At 47.6% G+C, this 23,345-nt stretch overlaps 2 protein-coding genes across 3 annotated transcripts in view; one reads left to right on the top strand and one right to left on the bottom strand.

Annotated features, from left to right (window-relative positions):
• The window catches only part of HADHA (hydroxyacyl-CoA dehydrogenase trifunctional multienzyme complex subunit alpha), a 32,134-nt gene extending 25,773 nt beyond the window's left edge, over positions 1-6,361 (top strand). Inside the window, exons 16-20 of the mRNA XM_056563668.1 lie at positions 1,912-1,980; positions 2,065-2,260; positions 2,364-2,478; positions 3,254-3,399; positions 5,893-6,361. Coding sequence (XP_056419643.1) covers positions 1,912-1,980; positions 2,065-2,260; positions 2,364-2,478; positions 3,254-3,399; positions 5,893-6,038 — 672 coding nt within the window. The 3' untranslated portion in view covers positions 6,039-6,361. The remainder of the gene's footprint in view (positions 1-1,911; positions 1,981-2,064; positions 2,261-2,363; positions 2,479-3,253; positions 3,400-5,892) is intronic.
• Positions 6,362-19,310: 12,949 nt separating this feature from the next.
• GAREM2 (GRB2 associated regulator of MAPK1 subtype 2) overlaps positions 19,311-23,345 on the bottom strand; it is a gene marked incomplete at its 5' end in the record, with an annotated part of 96,975 nt that continues 92,940 nt past the window's right edge. Inside the window, 3 exon segments of one of the 2 annotated variants that reach the window (XM_056563666.1) lie at positions 19,311-20,584; positions 20,686-20,858; positions 20,941-20,997. In XM_056563666.1, coding sequence (XP_056419641.1) covers positions 19,585-20,584; positions 20,686-20,858; positions 20,941-20,997 — 1,230 coding nt within the window. 2 annotated transcript variants of the gene reach the window in all.

Below are 23,345 nucleotides of genomic sequence, written 5' to 3'. Positions count from 1 at the left end.
ATCTTCCCCTGCCGGGGAGTCAGAGATGTGCTTCCTTTCATGGGAAGCCTTGCTCTTTTTTACATGTGGATCTCCGCCATGAAGGGGGACCGAGACATTGGAACCATACTAACTTTAGGATATAGGGTAGCTTATAAAAGATTTTCAAAACTGATAATTGGGATTAAAATAACTGACCCAGGCACAGCTAAAAGTCTAATAAGACGGAATAAATTCCGTTAGATATGGACAAGTGTAATGGGGAGGTTACAAAGCTCTACAACCTACTGATGGAACAGGCTCCGACCTCCACACCGCTTAGCGATGCACTGGCGCTGCGGTGTGAGGTGAGCCCGGAGTACTTGCGCCCAGGGGACGAAGTCTCGCGAGACTACGTCCCTCTGGGTCCTGATTGGAGGTCGCAGGAGCGCCTCTCAACTACATGCAGAACGCCGCCCCCTCCCGAGCGCAGGCCGCAAATGAGAAGCGGACCAACCAGGGGAAGGCTCCGCCCTTAGCCCGCGCGCGCTCGGACGGAGAAGAAAGGCGCAAGTAAAATGGCGCAGAGAAGGGAGGGGGAGGGGAAGGTGGATAAAGGAAATGAGTGGAAGAGAGACGACGAAGCGGCGACAGAGGAGAAAAAAACGGCACCGGGAGATTTCCGGCTCTCGGCAGCAGAGAATACAGGGGAAAAAAGGACAGAAAAATGTTTGGCCCTGTGAGTACTTAATCACCTATGGGATAGTACCACACAGGTCTCACTAAGAGTAATACAATACAGTAATAAAACAGCTATATAAGTGAACAGAGTAACCCAAATATATATAGAGTATACTTATCTTAGGTCTGCTATGAGCAGAAAGAAAGGAGGATCTATATGTGAGCAGTCCTTATATAGTGGCTACAGACGAGGAGTGGCTTCTGTGGTCCTAGGACTGCTGGGAGTTGAAGTTTTTTCTGTTATTTGAATTGATTACTGAGTTGTTCTGCTATGGGCATTATTAAAGAAAGAATAATGCATAAGATACTCGCCTCCTGTCTGATCTATAACTCAGGATCAGTACAGGATAAGTAATGTAATGTATGTACACAGTGACCTCACCAGCAGAATAGTGAGTACAGCTCTGGGGTATAATACAGGATATAACTCAGGATCAGTACAGGATAAGTAATGTAATGTATGTACACAGTGACCTCCCCAGCAGAATAGTGAGTACAGCTCTGGGGTATAATACAGGATATAACTCAGGATCAGTACAGGATAAGTAATGTAATGTATGTACACAGTGACCTCACCAGCAGAATAGTGAGTACAGCTCTGGAGTATAATACAGGGTATAACTCAGGATCAGTACAGGATAAGTAATGTAATGTATGTACACAGTGACCTCACCAGCAGAATAGTGAGTACAGCTCTGGAGTATAATACAGGATATAACTCAGGATCAGTACAGGATAAGTAATGTAATGTATGTACACAGTGACCTCACCAGCAGAATAGTGAGTACAGCTCTGGAGTATAATACAGGATATAACTCAGGATCAGTACAGGATAAGTAATGTAATGTATGTACACAGTGACCTCACCAGCAGAATAGTGAGTACAGCTCTGGAGTATAATACAGGATATAACTCAGGATCAGTACAGGATAAGTAATGTAATGTATGTACACAGTGACCTCACCAGCAGAATAGTGAGTACAGCTCTGGAGTATAATACAGGATATAACTCAGGATCAGTACAGGATAAGTAATGTAATGTATGTACACAGTGACCTCACCCGCAGAATAGTGAGTACAGCTCTGGGGTATAATACAGGATATAACTCAGGATCAGTACAGGATAAGTAATGTAATGTATGTACACAGTGACCTCACCAGCAGAATAGTGAGTGCAGCTCTGGAGTATAACTCCTATTTCTCTCCTCTCAGGACGGTCCCGGATTTTACACCACGCGGTGTTTGGCCCCTATGATGGCGGAGGTTGTCCGTGTCCTCCAGGTAAGTAGTATTATGGCTCCTCCTAGAATTTGACGTCTTGTTGGGTACGAGGGACGTATCACCGGGGTCTCTCCTGTCTCCTAGGAAGGTGTAGCCCCCAAGAAGCTGGACTCTCTCACCACTGGCTTCGGTTTCCCGGTGGGCGCCTCCACGCTGGCTGACGAGGTTGGCATTGATGTGGCCGCCCACGTGGCGGAGGACCTGGGCAAGGCTTTTGGGGAGAGGTTTGGAGGAGGCAACGTGGACTTCCTGAAGGCAATGGTGCAGAAGGGATATCTGGGTGAGTGAGCGGTGGTTGTGGACTCCATAACGTGGTCACCCGTGGGCTGGGACGTGGCCGGAGTTCCTCCATAATCACCTTCCTTTCTTTTCTCTCCGTTCAGGACGTAAATCTGGGAAAGGTTTCTACGTGTACCAGCCGGGGACGAAGGAACGATCCGTGAACTCCGGAGCCGAGGAGATCCTGGAGAAATACAAGCTGCCCGTCAGGACCGACGTGTACGTGGCCTCCGTGTCAGGACTGAGACGTCTGTTCTCTCTACTGCAGGGTTTCCCAAACAGTGTACCTCCAGCTGTTGCAAAACTACAACTCCCAGCATGGGAGTTGTAGTTTTGAAACAGCTGGAGGCGAACTGGTTGGAAATCGCTGATCTATAGCCTTCACCTGCACTGATACATTGTAGCAAACTATCAGCACAGGGGGAAGATTTGCACCAGTGATAGAACTGTCTGTATGACATCAGGATATATAGTAGTTATACACCTCCCCTCCAGCTCTATCTGTATACTGCTGCTGTTATCTCTATGAGATCAGGAAATATAGTAGTTACACCCCTCCCCTCCAGCTCTCTGTATACTGCTGCTATCGCTGTAGTATTAGGATATATAGAAGTTACACCCCTCCCCTCCAGCTCTCTGTATACTGCTGCTATATCTATGGGATAAGGATATATAGTAGTTACACTCCTCCCCTCCAGCTCTCTGTATACTGCTGTCTCTGTAGTATCTGGATATATAGTAGCTGCACCCCTCCCTTCCAGCTCTCTGTATACTGCTATCTCTGTAGTATCAGGATATATAGTAGTTACACCCCTCCCCTCCAGCTCTCTGTATACTGCTATCTCTGTAGTATCTGGATATATAGTAGTTACACCCCTCCCCTCCAGCTCTCTGTATACTGCTGCTGTCTCTGTAGTATCAGGATATACAGTAGTTACACCCCTCCCCTCCAGGTGTATCTGCAGTAGATGGTCATGTGACTCTTTCTCCGTAGATCTTCCGATGAGGATATCCAGATGCGTCTGATCACCCGCTTTGTGAATGAAGCCGTCCTGTGCCTCCAGGAGGGGATCCTCAGTAACCCAGTGGAGGGAGATATCGGCGCCGTCTTCGGGCTTGGCTTCCCGCCGTGCCTTGGAGGTGAGACGCAGCATGTGGGGTAAAATACGGATCAGACGCCTAATGGTGACCGCTCTATGCAGCCAGAAGATAGATATATTGGGCTCAATTTGTCACTTTCCTGCTGCCCCCTTGTGGCCAGAGAACTACACACCACTGTGTCATTAAAGGGGAACTCCAGCCGCTAAAATTGTATTCCCTATTCCTGTGGATAAGGGAATAAGTGTCTGATTGTGAAGGACCCCAACAATCTCAAGGGCAGGGTTTCCCAACCAGGGTGCCTCCAGCTGTTGCAAAGCTACAACTCCCAGCATGTCAGGACAGCCTTAATTACAATTATTAATATTGTTAATAGAGTATTGATAAATTATGACTATTATATTATGATCTAAAATAATAATAATCATAATTTATCTATATTTAGATTATTATTATTTAGATTATCTATTATATTATTATTAGAGATGAGCGAACTTACAGTAAACTCGATTCGTTACAAACTTCTCGGCTCGGCAGTTGATGACTTATCCTGCATAAATTAGTTCAGCTTTCAGGTGCTCCCGTGGGCTGGAAAAGATGGATACAGTCCTAGGTAAGAGTCTTTCCTAGGAATGTATCCACCTTTTCCAGCCAACTGGAGCACCTGAAAGCTGAACTAATTTATGCAGGAAAAGTCATCAACTGCCGAGCCGAGAAGTTTGTGACGAATCGAATTTACTGCAAGTTCGCTCATCTCTAACAGGGAATGGTAGCTAGACCAGTGCAAAAGAGTTATTTGCCTTAGACTGACGGTATAAAGTGGATGAAAGACCCCCTCCCCTCCCCCCCCCTCCCCATCACTGTTCTTGAAGATTTTAACATCAAGAAATGATCATTCCGATGAGTTTATCTCGTAGGTGAAATATAACCTAATATGATCGACATTTAACGAGTGGATAAGGTTTTTACATCAACCCTCCGTCCCCGTAGTATAAAGATGTCGTCTATATAACGTATCCATATCTGGATACATGATGTCCATCTTGTCTCTTCTGGGGGAAATACGACCGTGTTCTCCCACCAGCCCAGGAGCAGGTTGGCGTATGTGGGGGTACAGGGGCTCCCCATCGCGGTCCCCCTGAGTTGGTGGAAGAAGTGACGGTCGTATAAGAAAAAATTGTGGGTAAGAATAAATTGTAATAGAGAGATGACAGAGTTGTTGTGGGGGCCAAACGGATTACCTAAAATATGCTCAACAGCCATTATACGTGTGGAATCCAGCTGTACAACGATTCAACAGCAATACTCGCCAGAAATGGGGAGGGACAGGCTCCCAACCCCGGCCCCCCAGTTGTCCCTCCCCATATCCCACCCTGTGCCATCTGGGGTGAGGGTTTAATAGATACGTATTTGTATACTTGGTAATATATTACCGTATTTTTCCGCCGTATAAGACGCACTTTTTCTTCCCCAAAACTGGGGGGAAAAAGTCGGTGCGTCTTATACGGCGAATACACCCCTATCGCGGCGGTCCCTGCGGCCATCAACGGCCGGGACCCGCGGCTACTACAGGACATCACCGATCGCGGTGATGCCCTGTATTAACCCTTCAGACGCGGCGATCAAAGCTGACCGCCGCGTCTGAAGGGAAAGTGACACTAACCCGGCTGCTCAGTCGGGCTGTTCGGGACCGCCACGATTTCACCGCGGTTAGTGCTTACAGGACACCGGGAGGGACCTTACCTGCCTCCTTGGTGTCTTCTCCTTTCAGGGATCCCCTGTATGGCCGACGCTCTCCTTCCTCGTCATCACGTCGTCGCGTACGTGCGTCGGCGTGCGTAACAATGTGATGGCGGCGACGGAGAGCGAGGATACCCGGCCGGCAGCAGAGACGTTCCGGAGCGACGGGGACACGGCGACAGCGATGGAGCGACATCCAGGGCAGCGGTGACGGGTCCGGAGCGGCGGGGACACGTGAGTATTACCTCCTATGCAGTGGTCTTCAATCTGCGGACCTCCAGATGTTGCAAAACTACAACTCCCAGCATGCCCGGACAGCCAACGGCTGTCCGGGCATGCTGGGAGTTGTAGTTTTGCAACATCTGGAGGTCCGCAGGTTGAAGACCACTATTGGGTTCAAAATCTTTAAATTTTTTTTAGATTTTGCCCCTATAAATTGGGTGCGTCTTATACACCGGTGCGTCCTATAGGGTGAAAAATACGGTATTTCTAACTGTACTCAGACCCTGAGTGGCGGATGTGATCTGTTATGTCCTTTATCAGACACTTCTCTGGTGATTTTGGGGACGTTTCACCTTTGTGTATTTTTATATATTTGGTGTCGATAGACCTGTTATTCGGATTCTGTGAATTGGAGATCGGTTCCCCTTACAGGCAGTGGCCAACATCCTATTGTAGAGAAGAGAGACACCTAGTGGCCGAGACTAGAAAAGACAGCCTTCAGCTGTCCGGGCATGCTGGGAGTTGTAGTTTTGGTAACATCTGATCTAACGCCCCTTCCTCTCCTTCCCGCAGGTCCTTTCAGATACACGGACGCCTACGGGGCGAAGCGAATTGTGGAGAAGATGAGGAAGTTTGAGGACGTGTACGGCAGCCACTTCACCCCCTGCCAGCTGCTGCTCGATCACGCCAAGGACCCCAGCAAGAAGTTCCACCACTAACCCCCAGCCGTCCCGGTACTCGTGGCCCCTCCCCCCCCCTGCCGTAGTGTCTGAGCTCCCAGGTGACCGCCGAATGTATGGAGGAAGGGGCAGAGGCTCGTGACGTCCCGTGCGCCATACGTGCCTTAGATCCAAGTTGTCACTCGGGCACCGCGTTCCCGCCATGTTGACGCTTTTTTTTTTTTTTTGCACTTAACAATGTGAGACTTTAACTCTTTAATGTCCCCTGGGGACGAGGAGGCGGCGCTGCAGCAGCGCGTTCATTCCATGTCACGCGGATGTCGTCAATAAAACGTTTTTTCGGAAAGGTCGGTTTTCACTTTTTCATTTTTTTTTATTTTTTTATTTTTTTTATTTTGACTTCAGAATATGTGAAAGATTACAGCAAAAAAAACAAACAGATCTGCTTTCTTACATAAAACAGCGCCACCCCTGTCTTCCAGGTTGTGTTGCGGTATTACAGCTCTTTTTTTTTTTTTCCTTTTTAACCTCAATTGAACTGAGCTGCAATACTGCAGGCAAACTTAAGGACGGGAGGGGCGATGTTTCCGGAAGAAAGTAAAATATGTTTTTTGTTTTTCTATTATATCTGTAAATAGTTTATTTTCCAAAAAATAACACCTTACACCCCCCGCCCACCCCCCAGAAAAAAAAAAATGTTCAATTGTATTGACCAGGGATCGACCGATTATCGGTATGGCCGATATTATCGGCCGATAATCACGATTTTGGGCATTATCGGTATCGGCAATTACCTTGTCGATAGGCAGATAATGCCCCGCCTCCCGCACCGCCCCCACCGCACCACGACTGCCGCACCCCCCACCGTGATGCTGGGCGGTATACTGGTATGGATTTTTGCCCATTCCGCTATACCAGTCGGGCCCCTCCCCCACCCTCAGAGTCAATAAAAAAAATTCAACTTACCCGTAATGGGGGTGGTCCGGTCCATCCATCCTCCCTTCCTGTAGTGTCCGGTGCCATTCCGGGTGAAGAGTGAACCGGTCCGGGCTGTCCTTCTTCTCCCATGGTCTTCTTCTCCACTCCGGGCAGGCTCCGGCCTAGTACGCTACATAGACGCCACTACGCCGTAACGTCGGGTGCGTCACTGCGCAGCGGCGTCTATGCAGCGTACTAGGCCGGAGCCTGCCCAGAGTGGAGAAGATGACCGCCGGAGAAGGACAGCCCGGACCGGTTCACCCGGAACGCCCCCGGACACTACAGGAAGGATGGATGGCCCGGACCACCCTGACAGGTAGGGGGAGAGAAGCGGGTGGCGGCGGCGGTCTATGGCCCCGCAAAAGCCACTGCAGATCATTGATTTAAAGCACCCGCTTTAAATCAATGATCTGCAGCGGTGTCGCAGGGGGTTAAATAGCCGATAACTTATACCGGAATATCGGTATAAGTTATCGGCTATCGGCCCTAACCTGCACCGATTATCGGTATCGGCCCTAAAAAAACGATATCGGTCGATCCCTAGTATTGACCAATAGATGTCTCCCTTCTATCTCTCTATGAGACTGTCTGCATCCTCCAGAGGATCTGCATATCCCTGAAAGGTAAATCAAGGCTTCCTTTGCTACAGCAGCAGTTCAGGGCAGCGTTTCCCAACAAAAGTGCCTCCAGCTGTTGAAAACTACAACTCCCAGCATGCCCGGACAGCCTTTGGCTGTCCGGGCATGCTGGGAGTTGTAGTTTTGCAACACCTGAAGGCACCCTGGTTGGGAAACACTGCCATAGGGCATCCTGGTGTCATCTTTGTTCCAGTAAAGTGATGCACCCGCCTGGAGAACATCCTCCATCAGACCAGGCGTCGTCTTCCATTGCTCCTTGCTGCAGTTCTGATGCCCATTGTAGACCCTTTCGGTGGCGGACAGGGGTCACATGGGCGATCTGACCGCTTTGTGATGACTTATTACAGATCCATTCAACTTGGTATAATTCTGCATCCATGAACCTTTGTATAAGCCGCCAAAAGCTCATCCTGCACGAATACGTCTCGCGGCTGAGGGTTCGTCACAATTGTCAGGACTGATAAATTGTCCGTACACAGATCTGTAGCAGGAACGGCAGATGTGACTGACAATGTCAAAGGGAGCACTGCGATAACGCATCAAATGTATGAACCCCTGGAGGTCTGGATATGGAGTCACCCTCAGAATCATAGTGGAAAACCCCACTACAGGCCGATCCAACTTTATGTAATGTCCTTAATACAAGTCCCAATGAGGCTCAGTAGTGTGTGTGGCCTCCACGTGCCCGTATGACCTCCCTACAACGCCTGGGCATGCTCCTGATGAGGTGGAGGATGGTCTCCTGAGGGATGTCCTCTCAGACCTGGACTAAAGCATCCGCCAACTCCTGGACAGTCTGTGGTGGATGGAGCGAGACGTCCCAGATGTGCTCAATCGGATTCAGGGGAACGGGTGGCCCAGTCCATAGCATCAATGCCTTCCTCTTGTAGGAACTGCTGACACACTCCGGCCACATGAGGTCTAGCATTGTCTTGTATTAGGAGGAACCCAACCGCACCAGCATATGGTCTCACAAGGGGTCTGAGGATCTCATCTCGGTACCGAATGGCAGTCAGGCTACCTCTGGTAAGTACATGGAGGGCTGTGAGGTCCCCCCAAAGAAATGCCACCCCACACCATTACTGACCTACCACCAAACTGGTCATGCTGGAGGATGTTACAGACAGCAGAACATTTTCCACGGCGTCTCCAGACTCTGTCTCGTCTGTCACATGTGCTCAGTGTGAACCTGCTTTCATCTGTGAAGAGCACAGGGCGCCAGTGGTGAATTTTCCAATCTTGGTTCTCTGGTAAATACCAAACGTCCTGTACGGTGTTGGGCTGTAAGCACAACCCCCACCTGTGGACGTCGGGCCCTCATACCACCATCATGGAGTCTGTTTCTGACCGTTTGAGTGGACACATGCACATTTGTGTCCTGCTGGAGGTCATTTTGCAGGGCTCTGGCAGTGCTCCTCCTGCTCCTCCTTGTACAATGGTGGAGGTAGCGGTCCTGCTGCTGGGTTGTTGTCCTCCTACGGCCTCCTCCACGTCTCCTGATGTACTGGCCCGTCTCCTGGTAGTGCCCCCATGCTCTGGACACTATGCTGACAGACACAGCAAACCTTGCCACAGCTCGCATTGATGTGCCATCCTGGATGAGCTGCACTACCTGAGCCACTTGTGTGGGTTGTAGACTCCGTCTCATGCTACCACTAGAGTGAAAGCACCGCCAGCATTCAAAAGTGACCAAAACATCAGCCAGGAAGCATAGGAACTGAGAAGTGGTCTGTGGTCACCACCTGCAGAACCACTCCTTTATTGGGGGTGTCTTGGTAATTGCCTATAATTTCCACGTGTTGTCTGTTCCATGTGAAGTTGATTGTCAATCAGTGTTCTTCCTGAGTGGACAGTGGGATCTCACACAAGTGTCAGTGACTTGGAGTTGTGGTGTTTAACCTCTTAAGGACTCGAGACATACCTGTACGTCCTGAGCCCGATCCCGGTGTTTAAGACTGGGTCACGCCGTGACCCCGCATCACACCGGGTCGGTCCGGGCTGCTAGTCATAGCCGGGACCCTGGGCTAACAGCGCGCGGCACCGATTCGTTGTGTCGCGCACTATTAACCCTTCAGATGCGGCGATCAAAGTTGACCGCCGCGTCTGAAAGTGAAAGTAAACGCTTCCCGGCAGCGATAGTCGCGATGTCCCGATCAGCTAGGACGCGAGCGGAGGTCTCCTTACCTTGCTCCGCCACGTCCGATCTGGGTTTGATTGCTCCAAGCCTGAGCTACAGACTTGAGCAATCGAGCCCCTATCTCCCTGATCCATGCAAAGCTATCGCTTTGCAGGGATCAGGGAAAAAGATCAGTGTGTGCAGTGTTATAGCTCCCTATGGGATAACAATGATCAGTATAAAAGATCAGTGTGTGCAGTGTTATAGCTCCCTATGGGAAAACAGTGATCAGTGTAAGAGATCAGTGTGTAAGCAGTGTTATAGCCCCCTATGGGATAACAATGATCAGTATAAAAGATCAGTGTGTGCAGTGTTATAGCCCCCTATGGGATAACAATGATCAGTATAAAAGATCAGTGTGTGCAGTGTTATAGCTCCCTATGGGATAATAATCAGTATAAGAGATCAGTGTGTGCAGTGTTATAGGTCCCTATGGGATAGCAATGATCAGTATAAAAGATCAGTGTGTGCAGTGTTATAGCCCCCTATGGGATAACAATGATCAGTATAAGAGATCAGTGTGTGCAGTGTTATAGCCCCCTATGGGATAACAATGATCAGTATAAAAGATCAGTGTGTGCAGTGTTATAGCTCCCTATGGGATAATAATCAGTATAAGAGATCAGTGTGTGCAGTGTTATAGGTCCCTATGGGATAACAATGATCAGTATAAGAGATCAGTGTGTGCAGTGTTATAGGTCCCTATGGGATAATAATGATCAGTATAAGAGATCAGTGTGTGCAGTGTTATAGCTCCCTATGGGATAACAGTGATCAGTGTAAGAGATCAGTGTGTGCAGTGTTATAGCTCCCTATGGGATAACAATGCTCAGTATAAGAGATCAGTGTGTGCAGTGTTATAGCCCCCTATGGGATAACAATGATCAGTATAAAAGATCAGTGTGTGTGCAGTGTTATAGCTCCCTATGGGATAACAATTATCAATGTAAAAGATCAGTGGTTGCAGTGTTATAGCTCCCTATGGGATAACAATGATCAGTATAAGATCAGTGTGTGCAGTGTTATAGCCCCCTATGGGGTAACAATGATCAGTATAAAAGATCAGTGTGTGTGTGCAGTGTTATAGGTCCCTATGGGATAACAATTATCAATGTAAAAGATCAGTGTGTGCAGTGTTATAGGTCCCTATGGGATAACCATGATCAGTGTAAGAGATCAGTGTGTGCAGTGTTATAGGTCCCTATGGGATAACAATGATCAGTGTAAGAGATCAGTGTGTGCAGTGTTATAGGTCCCTATGGGATAACAATGATCAGTATAAGAGATCAGTGTGTGCAGTGTTATAGGTCCCTATGGGATAATAATGATCAGTATAAGAGATCAGTGTGTGCAGTGTTATAGGTCCCTATGGGATAACAATGATCAGTGTAAGAGATCAGTGTGTGCAGTGTTATAGGTCCCTATGGGATAACAATGATCAGTATAAGAGATCAGTGTGTGCTGTGCTATAGGTCCCTATGGGATAATAATGATCAGTATAAGAGATCAGTGTGTGCTGTGCTATAGGTCCCTATGGGATAATAATGATCAGTATAAGAGATCAGTGTGTGCAGTGTTATAGGTCCCTATGGGATAATAATGATCAGTATAAGAGATCAGTTTGGGCAGTGTTATAGGTCACTATGGGGTAACATTGATCAGTGTAAGAGATCAGTGTGTGCAGTGTTATAGGTCCCTATGGGATAACAATGATCAGTATAAGAGATCAGTGTGTGCAGTGTTATAGGTCCCTATGGGATAATAATGATCAGTATAAGAGATCAGTGTGTGCAGTGTTATAGGTCCCTATGGGATAATAATGATCAGTATAAGAGATCAGTGTGTGCAGTGTTATAGGTCCCTATGGGATAACAATGATCAGTATAAGAGATCAGTGTGTGCAGTGTTATAGGTCCCTATGGGATAACAATGATCAGTATAAGAGATCAGTGTGTGCAGTGTTATAGGTCCCTATGGGATAATAATGATCAGTATAAGAGATCAGTGTGTGCAGTGTTATAGGTCCCTATGGGATAACAATGATCAGTATAAGAGATCAGTGTGTGCAGTGCTATAGGTCCCTATGGGATAATAATGATCAGTATAAGAGATCAGTGTGTGCAGTGTTATAGGTCCCTATGGGATAATAATGATCAGTATAAGAGATCAGTGTTTGCAGTGTTATAGGTCCCTATGGGATAACAATGATCAGTATAAGAGATCAGTGTGTGCAGTGTTATAGGTCCCTATGGGATAATAATGATCAGTATAAGAGATCAGTGTGTGCAGTGCTATAGGTCCCTATGGGATAACAATGATCAGTATAAGAGATCAGTGTGTGCAGTGTTATAGGTCCCTATGGGATAACAATGATCAGTATAAGAGATCAGTGTGTGCAGTGCTATAGGTCCCTATGGGATAATAATGATCAGTATAAGAGATCAGTGTGTGCAGTGTTATAGGTCCCTATGGGATAACAATGATCAGTATAAGAGATCAGTGTGTGCAGTGTTATAGGTCCCTATGGGATAACAATGATCAGTATAAGAGATCAGTGTGTGCAGTGCTATAGGTCCCTATGGGATAACAATGATCAGTATAAGAGATCAGTGTGTGCAGTGTTATAGGTCCCTATGGGATAACAATGATCAGTATAAGAGATCAGTGTGTGCAGTGTTATAGGTCCCTATGGGATAACAATGATCAGTATAAGAGATCAGTGTGTGCAGTGTTATAGGTCCCTATGGGATAACAATGATCAGTATAAGAGATCAGTGTGTGCAGTGTTATAGGTCCCTATGGGATAACAATGATCAGTATAAGAGATCAGTGTGTGCAGTGTTATAGGTCCCTATGGGATAACAATGATCAGTATAAGAGATCAGTGTGTGCAGTGCTATAGGTCCCTATGGGATAATAATGATCAGTATAAGAGATCAGTGTGTGCAGTGTTATAGGTCCCTATGGGATAATAATGATCAGTATAAGAGATCAGTGTGTGCAGTGTTATAGGTCCCTATGGGATAACAATGATCAGTATAAGAGATCAGTGTGTGCAGTGTTATAGGTCCCTATGGGATAACAATGATCAGTATAAGAGATCAGTGTGTGCAGTGCTATAGGTCCCTATGGGATAACAATGATCAGTATAAGAGATCAGTGTGTGCAGTGTTATAGGTCCCTATGGGATAACAATGATCAGTATAAGAGATCAGTGTGTGCAGTGCTATAGGTCCCTATGGGATAACAATGATCAGTATAAGAGATCAGTGTGTGCAGTGTTATAGGTCCCTATGGGATAATAATGATCAGTATAAGAGATCAGTGTGTGCAGTGTTATAGGTCCCTATGGGATAACAATGATCAGTATAAGAGATCAGTGTGTGCAGTGTTATAGGTCCCTATGGGATAACAATGATCAGTATAAGAGATCAGTGTGTGCAGTGTTATAGGTCCCTATGGGATAACAATGATCAGTATAAGAGATCAGTGTGTGCAGTGTTATAGGTCCCTATGGGATAATAATGATCAGTATAAGAGATCAGTGTGTGCAGTGTTATAGGTCCCTCGAAAATGCGTTGCGATCTATGGAGATGGTGCATGTCCCAAGCGGTCCTGGCGCTGGCATGTTGTGCAGGCATCCGCTGTCTGTGGAATGACCCCCCCAAAAAAACGAAAATCGAATATGTAAATAAAGTCCATACTGCGTTCCCTACCCCCTTTGGAGTGTTGGTATTTTTATCCCCAGCCGGTCCCTGAGGCACACTCCCTAATAAATATTCATACCCTTCGTCTTCTAACACTGCTGCTGTGATAGTGGCGCATGCGCGGTGATAGTTCCTGGACATATGAGCGCTCATGCGCACGATCTACCACCACGTATCGGTTCCATGCCGAAAATAAATGGGCCGTTCCCTGACTCCTACCAATTATTCAGACCAAGTGCATGAAAGACCTTTATTAAAACAATTTAGGATATCTTAAAGGGGGTACTCCGCTTCCCCAGCGTTCGGAACATTTTGTTACGGGGGTTGTAACGTCACGGTCACACCCCCCCTCAATGCAAGTCTATGGGAGGGGGCCATGATGTCACAAGGGGGCATGACCGTGATGTCACGACCCCCGCAGCCTGCACCCAGCGTTCAGAACAAAATGTTCAGAACACTGGGGCAGTGGAGTACCCCTTTAAGACTTGGACCATGTAGGTAAAAAAAAAAAAAAAAAAAAAGGAAATACCATTCTGTTGAGCGCCACCTGCAGCTTAGTGTGTGTGACGCGACTGTAAGTTTCCTTTTAGGGTACGTTCCCACACGGCGTATTTTGCTGCGTATTTGGTGCTGCGCATTTTCCTACCCATTGACTTCAACAGAGAAAATAAAATACGCAGCAAATACGCCGTGTGGGAATGTACCCTTAAAGTATAACTCCAACAGGATATCTGTTTACATTTTCGCAGCACCTTTGGACCTCCCCCAAAATTCGTATCCCAATTAGAGATGAGCGAACTTACAGTAAATTAGATTCGTCACGAACTTCTCGGCTCGGCAGTTGATGACTTTTCCTGCATAAATTAGTTCAGCTTTCCGGTGCTCCGGTGGGCTGGAAAAGGTGGATACAGTCCTAGGAGACTCTTTCCTAGGAATGTATCCACCTTTTCCAGCCCACCGGAGCACGGGAAAGCTGAACTAATTTATGCAGGAAAAGACATCAACTGCCGAGCCGAGAAGTTCGTGACGAATCGAATTTACTGTAAGTTCGCTCATCTCTAATCCCAATTGCTGTAGTTTCGGGCTACAAATTTTGGGGGAGTCTAAAAGACTTCCACCAAATCTGAATCCTGATCTCGGGGCCCCAAAGGAGCCGCCAAAACTTGAACAGAGATCCTGCGGCCAGAGCATGTCTGGAGTTACGCTTTAAAGTAATTATTTGCCTTTTTAATTTGTTCTACGCTGCTCAAACACCACAATGTAACTCCAAGTCACTGACACTTGTGTGAGATCCCTCTGTCCACTCAGGAAGAACACTGATTGACAATCAATTTCACATGGAACAGACAACACGTGGAAATTATAGGCAATTAGCAAGACACCACCAATAAAGGAGTGGTTCTGCAGGTGGTGACCACAGACCACTTCTCAGTTCCTATGCTTCCTGGCTGATGTTTTGGTCACTTTTGAATGCTGGCGGTGCTTTCACTCTAGTGGTAGCATGAGACGGAGTCTACAACCCACACAAGTGGCTCAGGTAGTGCAGCTCATCCAGGATGGCACATCAATGCGAGCTGTGGCAAGAAGGTTTGCTGTGTCTGTCAGCGTAGTGTCCAGAGCATGGAGGCGCTACCAGGAGACAGGCCAGTACATCAGGAGACATGGAGGAGGCCGTAGGAGGGCAACAACCCAGCAGCAGGACCACTACCTCCGCCTTTGTGCAAGGAGGAGCAGGAGGAGCACTGCCAGAGCCCTGCAAAATGACCTCCAGCAGGACACAAATGTGCATGTGTCCACTCAAATGGTCAGAAACAGACTCCATGAGGGTGGTATGAGGGCCCGACGTCCACAGGTGGGGGTTGTGCTTACAGCCCAACACCGTGCAGGACGTTTGACAAGACAAGGCCTCTTCTTCCCCGGCATCATCGCTTTCCGTCGCCGCCATCATGTTGCTATGCACTCTGCTCCTATTGGATGACGGGACGGCGTGCGCAGCGACGGGATGACAACGATGGAGAGCGCCAACGATGCAGGGGATCCCGAAGAGGACGCGCCGGAGCCCCGAGGACAGGTAAGTGATCGTCAGCGGACCACACGGGGCACCATAAAGGGCTATCCGGGGGCAGCTGAAGCAGTCTGCGCTGCCGGATAGCTGTTTATGCGATGGCCCCGACATACAAAACCATCGTGTGTTGATGCTGCCTATGAATCGGTCAGAAACAGACTCCATGAGGGTGGTATGAGGGCCCGATGTCCACAGGTGGGGGTTGTACTTACAGCCCAACACCGTGCAGGACGTTTGGCATTTGCCAGAGAACGGGTGATTATGCACAAGACTGCAGTTGCACTTTATATTTACCTGTATATTTCATGTTCACTCCGCAGTGTATTTGTAACATTATGTAATTATATGCTAGATCCTCACCTCCTGCCTTTCATCTACCTGTGTTTCTGTTGTACCTCTAGTATATGTGTATATGTTTTATTGCCATGTTTTGGAAACAATAAAGATTATTGCTTTTCATTATACCTTTATTATGGTCATGCTGGAGGATGTTGCAGGCAGCAGAACGTTCTTCACGGCGTCTCCAGACTCTGTCACATGTGCTCAGTGTGAACCTGCTTTCATCTGTGAAGAGCACAGGGTGAATTTGCCAATCTTGGTGTTCTCTGGCGAATGCCAAACGTCCTGCACGGTGTTGGGCTGTAAGTACAACCCCCACCTGTGGACATCGGGCCCTCATACCACCTTCATGGAGTCTGTTTCTGACCGATTCAGAGGCAGCATCACCATACGATGCTTTTGTATGTCGGGGCCATCGCATAAACGTCTATCCAGCAGCGCAGATTGCTTCAGCTGCCCCCGGATAGCCGTTTACGGTGCCCCGTGTGGTCCGCTGACGATCACTTACCTGTCCTCGGGGCTCCGGAGCGTCCTCTTCGGGATCCCCTGCATCGTCGGCGCTCTCCATCGTCGTCATCACGTCGCTGCGCACGCCGTCCCGTCATCCAATAGGAGCAGAGTGCATAGCAACATGATGGCGGCAACGGAGAGCGAGGATGCCGGGGAAGCAGAGGCCTTGCCGGAGCATCGGGGACACCCCGGGGATGCGGCGACAGCGATGGACGGCGACATCTAGGGCAGCGGTGACGGTCCGGGGCGGCGGGGACAGGTGAGTATAACTTCCAATACCAGTGGTCTTCAACCTGCGGACCTCCAGATGTTGCAAAACTACAACTCCCAGCATGCCCGGACAGCCAACGGCTGTCCGGGCATGCTGGGTGTTGTAGTTTTGCAACATCTGGAGGTCCGCAGGTTGTAGACCACTGTCCTAGATTCAGACCCCTCGTGAGACCATACGCTGGTGCGGTTGGGTTCCTCCTAATACAAGACAATGCTAGACCTCATGTGGCTGGAGTGTGTCAGCAGTTCCTACAAGAGGAAGGCATTGATGCTATGGACTGGCCGTCCGTTCCCCTGAATCCGATTGAGCACATCTGGGACGTCTCGCTCCATCCACCACAGACTGTCCAGGAGTTGGTGGATGCTTTAGTCCAGGTCTGGGAGGACATCCCTCAGGAGACCATCCCCCACCTCATCAGGAGCATGCCCAGGCGTTGTAGGGAGGTCATACGGGCACGTGGAGGCCACACACACTACTGAGCCTCATTGGGACTTGTATTAAGGACATTACATAAAGTTGGATCGGCCTGTAGTGGGGTTTCCCACTGTGATTCTGAGGGTGACTCCATATCCAGACCTCCATGGGTTAATACATTTCATTTCCATCTTGCCTGAGCTATTTCACAGTAATTAGAAATACGCTTTACAGCAAGCCGCATGGACTTAGGGGACAATAGACAGGAACTGTCACATTGATATGAATGGTAAAGGTGTCTGGGCATGCTCTGTGAGGTCATTGTACAGTGAAGGGGAGGCTGAGCTGTGAGCATCATCTATTGGATGTACTTGTTCTCTATCTCCGGGTGTAACCTCTTACTGTAATACAGTCAGTGATGATAAGGACGATGCTGATCAGAAGTGATCTGTACAGAACAGGAAGTTTCCGCTTAGTTTTAGCCCTGGTGGTCAGAATGAAAACTGCAAGATTTTCGGGATTATTTTAAAGTTTGAGATGCCGGTCCTATAAATGCTGCAAAATGACACTTTCAAGCATGCTTGGACAGCCGTTGGCTGGGAGTTTGTATTTTTGTAACATCTGGAGGGCCACAGTTTGAAGACCACTACTGTAGAGATGTAGGTCTACAGGTAATGTTAAATAGAACGATGGATGAGTGAAGGTCTCCAAACTGTGAACCTCCAGATGTTGCTGTTTGCAGTACACGACATGGACTTCTTTCCCTTACTTCTCTGGTTAATGTTAATTTAAAGGGGTACTCCAGTACTGCTGTATGCTCCACAGGAAGTTATTTTCTTTTTGAATTTCCTTTCTGTCTGACCACAGTGCTCTCTGCTGACACCTCTGTCCATGTCAGGAACTGTCCAGAGAAGGATACGTTTGCTATGGCGATTTGTTCTTGCTCTGGACAGTTCCTGACACGGACAGAGATATCAGCAGAGAGCACTGTGGTCAGACAGAAAGGAACTACACAACTTCCTGTGGAGCATACAGCAGCTGATAAGTACTGGAAGGGTAATATTTTTAAAGTAGAAGTAATTTGAAAATCTGTATAACTTTCTGGCACCAATTGATTTATAAAAAAAAAAATTGTTTTCTACCGCAGTACCCCTTTAAAGTAATCTTAGCGTTGTCCACAACACATTTGTTTCCCTGATGTTAAATAGAATGAGGGTAGGTCTTCAACCTCAAGTTGTAGAGCAGTGGTCTTCAAACTGTGGCCTCCAGATGTAGCAAAACTACAACTCCCAGCATGCCCAGAAAACTGTTGGCCCCAGAGCTGAGCTTTTTGCCAGCAGTACACATACATGGACTTCATTTCCCTTACTTCTCTGGTCAATGTCGATTTAAGCAATTTTTGAGTTATCCACAACACATTGGTTTTCGTAATGCTGACTAGATCCATGTTAGAGGGTAGGTGATGCAAAACTACAACTCCCAGCATTCTGGGAGTTGTAGTTTTGCAACATTTGGATATCCCCTTTCGGAAGACCACATCTGTAGAGACGTAGGTCCACACGTAATGCTGAATAGAACAGTGGAAGAGCGTAGGACTTCAACCTCAAGTTGTAGAACAGTGGTCTCCAAACTGTGTACCTCTTGATGTTGCAAGACTACAACTCCCAGCATGACCAAACAGCCATTGGCACTAGAGCTGAGCTATTTTCCAGCAGTACACATACATGGACTTCCTTTCCCTTACTTCTCTGATCAATGTTAACAACAGATTGGTTTTCGTAATCTTGAATACAACTATGGAAGGTCTTCAACTACAAGTTGTAGAGCAGTGATCTCCAAACTGTGGAACTCCTGATGTTGCAAAGCTACAACTCCCAGCATGCATTGACAGCTGTTGGCACCAGAGCTGAGCTGTGTGCCAGCAGAACACATATATGGACTTCCTTTCCCTTATTTCTCTGATAAATGTTAACAACACATTGGTTTCCGTAATGTTGAATACGATTATGGAAGACCATAGTTGTAGAGCAGTGATCTCCAAACTGTGGACCTCCCGATGATGTAAAACTAGCCTTTGGCTGTCCGGGCATACAGGGAGTTGTAGTTTTGCAACGTCAGGAGGTCCACCGTTTGGAGACCGCATCTGCAGGCATGTAGGTCCACATGTATGACTATAGAAAACCATAAAGCCATCCCAAAACTTTGGGTGAATTTTAATATTTAATACGCAGCCTCCATATTAAACTTTTTAGCGGCTCATGTGACCTTTTTTGTGTTATATTTATTTTTTTGTGCAAATTGTGCTATGTGAACCGTCAAAAAGGATCTAGTCAGAATTAAAAACGAGCGTCCAACAAAATAAGGAGCATTCGAGGAAGTTCAATCATTGATAAAAAATACACCCTTGAGTCTATGGCCCGGGCTCGTCTTGCTTAACCGTTACAGTCTTCGGTCAGGTGGAGGTCCAGGGCGGCAGCCTCGAATCGTTTAGATCTTCGGCCTCCAACCTTTTATAAATTGCATAATCTTTTTCACTTGGAGCTTGGTCAGCTTGAAGTCGTCGGAGAGGATCTCCTCGGTCAGCTGGACGAAGATGCTGCCGTCTATACGTTCTCTCACAAAGAAGGTCACGACGTCTTCTGAAAGGCCGATGAACCTGAGGCACCTCGAGACCTCCTCGACAGACAGGGCTGAGAGATCGGGAGGGGGGTGCCATGCAATGGGGTCTCCCGCCAGCCCCCGGGGAACCCCTGGTGTGTGAGGAGAAGATGCATCTATGGTACTTCTGGAGGACATCGGTGGCACCTCTATGACCCCTTGAGTAAGATACACTCTAGTGATGCCTCCTTCCGCCCCTCTCACGATAGTTGGTGATAACGGGGTTGTGCTTCGGATTACAAAATTCTCTGTCTCGAATCCTTTGGCCGGCCTGGGCGGAGGAGGAGGACATGTCCCAGTTCCTCCTCCTCCACCGCTTTTGAACACGGACTCTGGCAAGAAACGTATCTCCGATCCAATGGAGGACGAATCCGGGGAGGTGCTTTGACTATTACTAACCTCAAAGGGGTCAAGGACATCGGAGACGGAAGAGGAAGATGATTTTGGATGCTCCGTCTGGTCTAGCCATTCCCCAGAAGACGAGGGAGTGGAGGCAAAAGCCGGGTTGGCGAATGGATTCAAGGCTCCGAATGGGGCAAAGCGTTTTTGGGTGTGTGGTGGCTTCAACCTGGGACAACTGTAGTAGGTCTTGATGGTGTCTGTGCTCAGAAGAGGAGTAGAGCGACCACTGGCCACGCTAGGTCCAGTGTCTGCATAGGCCCAAGAATCTGACCAAGATGTCTGCGTTGGCTGAGCGGTGGAGGCCATGCTGTTTGACATCTGACGGGCAGAAGCGTCTCCAGACTTGCAGTCTCCCCATGTACAAGGGTAGCAGTATAAGGAGTAGGAGTCCGGCGAGGGGGAGCAGCTCCCACTGCGGTTCCCTGATCTGGAAGGAAGACAAAAAAAGATGTCTGAGTCAGCAGAGGTCCCTGTGTTGGGACCAAACCCTAGAAGAGCCAGTTTTGATTGCTTTCAGAAAGTACTTACATGTCATTGAGCCCAGAAGAGTAGTAGGACAGGCCCGGGCTGGGGGAGTGGGTCTGCGTGAGCTGAGATTTCGGGAGACGCGGTGGGACTGGTGGGCTGGAGGATGAGGAGAAGTATCTGCCACCACGAGGAGGAACAGGAGGGGCATTGAGCAGACGACATTCCTCCCTCACCTGCAAGACACAAGAGGAAATCTTACCGACTACTATCGGGCGACCATCAGTGATTTAGTCACTGGCCTATTTGTATAGATACCCTGTAATCCGTAGGTCCAGAACTCCTTGATCCCATACATCTCGCTCTATACCACTGCTGGAAGAGACAGGGGGGGGGGGGGGTGTCGTTACTTACTGCTCCACAGCTTCGCATCGTTCCCCATCCCTTGAGCACAAGATTGGACTGGAATACCCAGGGCCCTCAAGCGGTGTATCATGGGCCCTCAAGGTATTTTATGGGACTTTAAGTCAATACAGAACTGAAGTGTATCTAGTGCAGTGGTCTCAAACTGTAGCCCTCAAGATGTTGCAAAACTTCAACTCCCAGCATGGCCCAACAGACAAAAGCCTGTCTGCCTTCTCCAAAGGATCCACACTGTCCCTGAAAGGTAAATCAGCCGTTGGTTGTCCTAGCATGCTGCAAGTTGAAGTTTTGCAACATCTAGTGGGCCACAGTTTGAGACCACCGATCTAGTGTATCTTTTCATAAGGACTAACTTCAACCAATCTGAACCCCCACACCCCCTCCACTCCCCCAACTTTCCGAGGAGGAAGATTTTTAAGGGGTCAGAGCTCAAAGTTAACCTGCCCTTGTTGGGCATTAGGGGAGCTCCTGTACCCAATTGTCCTCAAGAACCCTTGACTAGATGTTTCTCTAAAGAGGTTATAAAGAGGGCACCAGAAACCGTATACCACCATGAGGGTGAGAATGGAGACCCGAGGATAGTGCCTTGTTATTACTCTCATCTCTAGATGTGGCTAGAAGAGAGAAATGGAGACCAGAGGATAGTGCCTCATGTATTACCCTCTTCTCTACATGTAGATTAGAAGGAAAGAACACACACACCAGAGGATAGTGCCTTGTGTATTACCTTCATATCTAGATGTAGGCTAGAAGAGAAGAATGGAGACCAGAGGATAGTGCCTTGTGTATTACCCTCATCTCTAGATGTGGCTAGAAGAGAAGAATGGAGACCAGAGGATAGTGACTCGTGTATTACTCTCATCTCTAGATGTAGGCAAGAAGAGTGAAATGGAGACCAGACTATAGTGCCTCATATATTACCCTCATCTCTAGATGTAGGCTAGAAGAGAAGAATGGAGACCAGAGGATAGTGCCTCATGTATTACCCTCATCTCTAGATGTAGGTTTGAAGGGAAGAATAGACACCTGAGGATAGTGCCTCATGTATTACCCTCATCTCTAGATGTAGGTTAGAAGAGAATATTGGAGACCAGAGGATAGTACCTCTTGTATCACCCTGATTTCTAGATGTAGGTTAGAAGAGAAGGATGGAGACCAGAGGATAGTGCCTCATGTATTACCCTCATCTCTAGATGTAGGCTAAAAGAGAAGAATGGAGACCAGAGGATAGTGCCTCGTGTATTACCCTCATCTCTCAATGTAGGCTAGAGGAGAAGAATGGAGACCAGAGGATAGTGCATCGTTTATTACTCTCATCCCTAGATATAGGTTTGAAGGGAAGAATAGACACCTGTGGATAGTGCCTCATGTATTACCCTCATCTCTAGATGTAGGTTAGAAGAGAAGAATGGAGACCAAAGGATAGTACCTCTTGTATCACCCTGATTTCTAGATATAGGTTAGAAGGGAAGAATAGACACCAGAGCATAGTGCATTGTGTATTATTCTCATCTCTAGATGTAGGCTAGAAGAGAATAATGGAGACCAGAGGATAGTGCCTCATGTATTACCCTCATCTCTAGATGTAGGCTAGAAGAGAATAATGGAGACCAGAGGATAGTGCCTCGTGTATTACTCTCATCTCTAGATGTAGGCTAGAAGAGAAGAATGGACACCTGAGGATAGTGCCTCGTGTATTAACCTCATCTCTAGATGTAGGCTAGAAGAGAATAATGGAGACCAGAGGATAGTGCCTCGTGTATTACTCTCATCTCTAGATGTAGGCTAGAAGAGAAGAATGGACACCTGAGGATAGTGCCTCATGTATTACCCTCATCTCTAGATGTAGGCTAGAAGAGAAGAATAAACACCAGAGGATAGTGCCTCATGTATTACCCTCATCTCTAGATGTAGGTTAGAAGAGAAGGATGGAGACCAGAGGATAGTGCCTCATGTATTACCCTCATCTCTAGATGTAGACTAGAAGAGAATAATGGAGACCAGAGGATAGTGCCTCATGTATTACCCTCATCTCTAGATGTAGGTTAGAAGGGAAGAATAGACACCAGAGGATAGTGCCTCATGTATTACCCTCATCTCTAGATGTGGCTAGAAGAGAATAATGGAGACCAGAAGATAGTGCCTCATGTATTACCCTCATCTCTAGATGTAGGTTAGAAGGGAAGAATAGACACCTGAGGATAGTGCCTCGTGTATTAACCTCATCTCTAGATGTAGGCTAGAAGAGAAGAATAAACCCCAGAGGATAGTGCCTCATGTATTACCCTCATCTCTAGATG

The sequence above is a fragment of the Hyla sarda genome, chromosome 3 (assembly GCF_029499605.1).
Source record: "Hyla sarda isolate aHylSar1 chromosome 3, aHylSar1.hap1, whole genome shotgun sequence".
In the NCBI taxonomy this organism is placed as follows: domain Eukaryota; kingdom Metazoa; phylum Chordata; class Amphibia; order Anura; family Hylidae; genus Hyla; species Hyla sarda.
This window is presented reverse-complemented; position numbering and strand designations above follow the sequence as displayed.